The sequence below is a fragment of the Vicia villosa genome, linkage group LG7 (genome assembly GCF_029867415.1).
Source record: "Vicia villosa cultivar HV-30 ecotype Madison, WI linkage group LG7, Vvil1.0, whole genome shotgun sequence".
NCBI classification, from domain to species: domain Eukaryota; kingdom Viridiplantae; phylum Streptophyta; class Magnoliopsida; order Fabales; family Fabaceae; genus Vicia; species Vicia villosa.
Genome location: NC_081186.1, coordinates 111,596,336 through 111,602,073, shown reverse-complemented (window position 1 = coordinate 111,602,073; position 5,738 = coordinate 111,596,336). Strand labels below are relative to the sequence as shown.

The 5,738-nt window shown below is 32.5% G+C and overlaps 1 protein-coding gene across 1 annotated transcript; it reads left to right on the top strand.

Annotated features, from left to right (window-relative positions):
* Positions 1–2,493: 2,493 nt before the first annotated feature.
* Positions 2,494–5,359, top strand: LOC131616547 (protein trichome birefringence-like 25). The gene is made up of 3 exons (XM_058887909.1): positions 2,494–2,909; positions 3,000–3,283; positions 4,030–5,359. Exons 1-3 carry the CDS (start codon positions 2,639–2,641, stop codon positions 4,807–4,809), a joined length of 1,335 nt encoding a protein of 444 aa, XP_058743892.1. The 5' UTR covers positions 2,494–2,638; the 3' UTR covers positions 4,810–5,359.
* The last annotated feature ends 379 nt before the right edge of the window (positions 5,360–5,738 follow it).

Genomic DNA, 5,738 nt, shown 5'->3' with positions numbered 1-5,738 from the left:
ACCAATCTCATGTTGTTAGAAGAAGGAATCGGTAGTGGCACTCTGGTCTTGTGAGACAGAGTATATTGTTGTTTTTTATTGTGTGCCAAGTTGTGTGGCTACTGAATCTATTGAAGGAGTTAGGCGGCGATGGGGGTGACGCTGTAACGCTCATTGTTGATAATATTTCTGCTATTAATCTTGCTAAGAACACAATTGCACATGAAAGGAGCAAGCATATTGAGATGAGGTTTCACTACTTGAGAGAACTTTCAAACTTATTATTTTTAAACATGTGCATTTAAACTTTAAAATTTAAGGACTTGTTTTTTTTTAATAATAGAGAGTCGAAAGGTTTAAATAAATTAAAAATCTAACGTCACGCTAACATATTTAGAAAATGAGGCTCCAGAATTATCATTAGTTAAAATGATATTCAACTCCCCTAACTCGAGATTTGGGAGAATGTGAAGTTTAATGTTATTCAAAGTAAAATTATAATTGGTTATCTAATCTCACAATAATTTCTTTCTCGCCAAATATGAAATTTTTCAGTGTCAATTCTTCTTAATCATCTTTCTAATTTTACAAATTAAGGCTGGGAAGTTGTGATAGTATCCCATCTCTTAGGTAACCATATCCATTAGGTCGTTATTCACTTTTGACCACCATATTTGTAGTTTTGTCCCACCAAGCTAGTTCAATCCAATGCATCATCGTCCATGTCTCTTCCGTGTGAACATCACACAAACAAAATTTTCCCACATAGCTCATCACTCAATTTTTAGAGGAGTCTTTAAGCAAGCCTCAGAATGTTGTAGTGATTTTTATTTTATTTTTATAAACATCATCACAATTGAGTTTAATCCAATTAACTTTAAGGTGATGCCATTGGGCATGCTTGATTTCTAGCATTGAATATCTAACATTGTTTTGCACCTGAATACCAATTTCAATCTCTTCAACCAAATGCATGATTGTATCACTTGGGTTGAGAGGTCCCTGAAAGTCTTCTTCAAACATAATTTTGTTCCTCCACTTTCATAAATACTAATATGTGATTATAAGTATTGACGTCAAGTAGTCTTTATGCAACTCCATAGTATTTTCTTTATGATCGTAAGAGATCTTGTCTGTACAAGTCAAAGAATAAAAATGAGTCATTTTTTATAATAAATAAGGGTAATACATACATATACATAGGGGTGGCAAACGGACATGCCCGCCCCATTTAGATCCGTTCTACAAAAGCCCGCAAAAAAATGAACGGGATAGGGCGGGCCATACATAATTAAAAATGCGAGTTTAAAACCTTGGTCCGCCTCGGGCGGGGCGGAGTAAGTCCGCGGACACTACACATATTTAACTTTAAAATGCAAAATTTTATGTTAACTTCCATGCCCATAAAAGCCCGTATGAAAAACAGAATGGAACATAACGGTCACATTTAAAAGCCCGTATAAAAAATTATAATAAATTAATCATAAAATTTATTGTATCTTGTCTTTTAATCTACTTTTATTTAATGAGTCGGTTGAAAATTAATAAATTAGAATATAAAATAAATTATTATTGAATTTCGGACAGCCTATTGTAAAATAGTTTTACATAACCGTGTCATTAGAAAACAAATCACTCTCTTATTTAGTATCATTATTCTTTAAATATAAGGGGGATAACATGCTGATACCTGTGTAAAACTATTTTATATTTATATCATATTTTTTATTTTCTTTAATTTATTTCTAATAAAAATGTAATAAAATAAAAATAAAATAGAGAAAATAGATGATGCACTTACCGTGTAAAATAATTTTATACCGTCAACCAATCACAACTATATATGCAATTATTCTACCATTTTATTTTAAAAAAAATTAATTAATAATATGATAAACGGTTTGTTTTCTATTGAATGACAATGTAAAACTAATTTATCATATCTAAATAACTCAATAAAATACAATATTACATTAAAAAATTGATAAACACCCTTATATTCTAGAATTTAATTAAAATACCAATTGTTTGTCAAACAAAATAATTTTATTTAATGTCATTTATAATTATATATAATTTTAAATTTAATTATATTAAAAGTAACGGTATCCAACAAAACTCATGAGTATCAAATAATTTATTTAAAAAATAACACATTTAAATTATTATTATTATTATTATTATTATTAAATGTTATATTATATTTTAAATTAAAACAAAATTATGAATTTATTTACACTAAAATTATTTTTTTTAATAAATAATTTGGACCTAGCGGGTTTCAAACCTAAGACTTGAGAGGAGCACACTCTCAAGACCCAAACAATTCACCGCTAGATCACACACAAACACTTTACACAAAAATTATGAAATCCAACCAAAGTTATTGGTATCAAAGAATTTATCGAAAAAATACTGTAACACATTTAAACCACTGGTATTAAATTTAAAAAAAAAAAATTAAACACAATTTCCTTTCCCTAGTTTTGTGATAAGTACGATACAGAACACTTTTTACTTTGTCTGAAACTGAGGAGTGTGTTACATCATCACAATCAATAAAACAGCTTCCTTTATCATAAAACCAACTTAATTACTCCTCAACAACCCCCCTGTTTTCTAGTTAAACCCCCTCTAACGTTCTCTTGTCGATGCAAAAATGGCCAAAAACAGAGAAACCTCTGAACAAAATCTAACCCCATTTTCCCTGCAAAATCACAATCTTTTCTGTGTCAAATTTGCAGCATTGTTTTTCTTTCTGGGTCTTGCTTTTCGTCTTCTCTTCTGGGATTCATTCAGTTTATCATCATTCGTAGAGTTTCACAAACCACAACCTCAAACAGTGTCCACTGTCGTTTCATCTCCTCCTAAGTCATCACCAGACTCTGATGCATTACAATTCAACATTCAGAATCAAACATCTTTCAATGGTAACAAACTTTTCATTTTTTGTTGTGTGTGAATAATTGTTTATATTGTGTCGATTAAGGTTGTGTTTGTTTCATGCGAATGTTGTTTAGGTTCAGGAAAATGTAATTTGTTTGTGGGAGATTGGGTTTCTGATTCATCTGAACCAATGTATACAAATGATAGTTGTCATGTGATTGAACCTCATCAAAATTGTATGAAGAATGGAAAACCTGATTTGGGGTACCTTTATTGGAGATGGACCCCAAAAGAGTGTGAATTGCCAAAGTTTAACGCAAACAAGTTTCTTAGTGTCATGAGGAATAAAGCAATGGGTTTTGTTGGGGATTCCATCTCACGCAACCATGTTCAGTCCCTACTTTGTATGCTTTCACAGGTATTCTTAACTTTCTTGTCTGCTATATGCAATTTGCAACTTCATATCTAGTCCTTTTTGTTTTTGAAGCCCTTGTAAGTCAGATAAGGTTCGACTATGATAAAACAATTAGAGATCATATTTAATCACAGTTTAATACTGTTTCACAGTAACAAATTATTTAACTTTGTCAAATTTTGAGTTTGGTGCGATAACTAGTCTTGCACCCCTCTAAGATAGTCCTGACGACTACAATTGCGGTTGCCATGGCATTACAATTGTGATTCATTGATGTAAATAGAATGCATTGCATCAATCATGCAATTGTTATTTAGAAATTACTACAATTTACAAATACTATGGTAAAAGCATTTGTCATTGTCAACAAAGCTGTTGTTGATTATGGAATACAGCTGGTGCTCATAAGTAGTAACATATAGTTGGTCCACTGTCTTTTCCAAAATGGTTTTACCAACATTGAATATGGCATGACTTTCAACCAGAAACAGCATAAACTTGAATCTTGACCAAGTTGTGTGTTCTTCACTAAACTACTTTTTTAATCAACTGAAAACAATACATTAAATATTGTGCACTGTTTCAGTTTTGTCTTACACGTTTTGGTTTATCTATATTTTTAGTTTCATCAACTTTGTCCCTACAAATACAGGATATATAACTTTATCTATTTGTGGCATCATGTAATGTCTCAAGAATTGGTCCTACAAAATGTGTGTTAAATCTTCCAATGATTTACTCTGACACAGGTGGAACAAGCTGTTGAGGTTTACCATGACAAAGAATATAGATCAAAGATATGGAAATTTCCATCTCATAACTTCACATTATCAGTAATATGGACACCTTTCCTTGTTAAAGCAGCTATTCATGAAGACATGAATGGAGTTTCATCTTCAATGGTGCAACTTTATCTTGATACTCTTGACAAACAATGGACTAAACAATTCAACACTTTTGATTATGTTGTAATTGGTGGTGGAAAATGGTTTCTCAAATCTGCGGTGTATCATGAAAACAACACGGTGGCCGGTTGTCATTACTGCCCCGGAAAGAATTTGACCGATGTAGGGTTCGACTACGCGTACAGAAAAGTGCTTCGACTTGTTTTCGACTTCTTTACCAAGATTTCTAGCCATAATGCGACTGTTTTGTTTAGGACTACCACGCCGGATCATTTTGAAAACGGTGAATGGTTTAGCGGAGGGTATTGTAATAGAACTGTACCTTTTAAAGAGGGTGAAATTAGTATGGTAGATGTAGATTCTATCATGAGAGGCGTTGAAGTTGAAGAGTTTGAGAAGGCTGTTACTTCGTTAGGATCTGAGAATGGTGTGAAGTTGAAACTTTTGGACACGACTTTTCTTTCGTTGTTGAGACCAGATGGACATCCAGGACCTTATAGACAGTTTCAGCCATTTGCGAAAGATAAGAATGGTAAAGTTCAGAATGATTGTTTACATTGGTGTTTACCAGGACCGATTGACTCATGGAATGATATAGTGATGGAAATGCTAGTAAATGGTTGATAATGTCACTGAATCAATCACCTAGGTTTGAACTTTGTAGCTGGTTACAACAATGATCATTTGAAATTCAGGATCTATTGTGTACATGAAACTGTATAGGATAATCAAAACATGCAGAATACAAGTGACACCTTATCAGTTTGAGCAGAATATGTAAACCTTAGCAGTCATGCAAAAACTCAGTTCATGTCATTTTCACTATAATTTTTATAATGAATATATGTCTATTTTATTTTATGAAATGGAAGATTATTAAACATTTCCATTCGACATTGTTGTACAAAAGAACAAGTATGGATCTCTGAACTATGAACCAGTTCTCTAACTTTTATAGGTTTGTTCTAAACTAGGGTCCATACTTCAGAGTCCATACTCCATTTGACACTAGAGAATTTATTAACTAAGAGGGCATGTTTTGCAAAAACCGTATACACGGCTCATAAATCAATGTTAACATTACATCAAAAACACCAACCACTGAGACATCTTTTCTATTACTTGGTTGCAGGTTGATTTCCAAACTTCCTATCATCTGGTTTAGTGAATGGATCCTGGAAAAGTACAATAGAAGAAGTTAATTTCAATCACGTAACAATATTGTATACAACTAATATAGTTCCAACTGATAAATGATTCAGATACCAACACAGCACTTCTTAAACTCGGATTGTGCCAAAATCATTCCTACCAAACCAACTTTTTAAAGTTTGGATTTGACCTAATTTAATCCTACAAAACCGACTACTTTAAATTTGAGTTTCACCTATCTCAATCATACGAAAGTGCCTTATAAAATTATTTATAGGTCATATCTCATCCAATGACTTCATGCCCAAAACACGTGAATCCTGTGAATCCTGCAACCGATAGTAGATGGTTCATCGGACCCTCACTTGCCTCTTAACACACTACCTCAAGGACCACCACCA

Coding starts and splice junctions, on each gene's coding strand:
- LOC131616547 (XM_058887909.1), top strand. CDS start 2,639: ATGGCCAAAAACAGAGAAACCTCTGAACAAAATCTAACCCCATTTTCC. Junction 2,910..2,999: donor GAATCAAACATCTTTCAATG/GTAACAAACTTT, acceptor AATGTTGTTTAG/GTTCAGGAAAATGTAATTTG. Junction 3,284..4,029: donor TACTTTGTATGCTTTCACAG/GTATTCTTAACT, acceptor ACTCTGACACAG/GTGGAACAAGCTGTTGAGGT.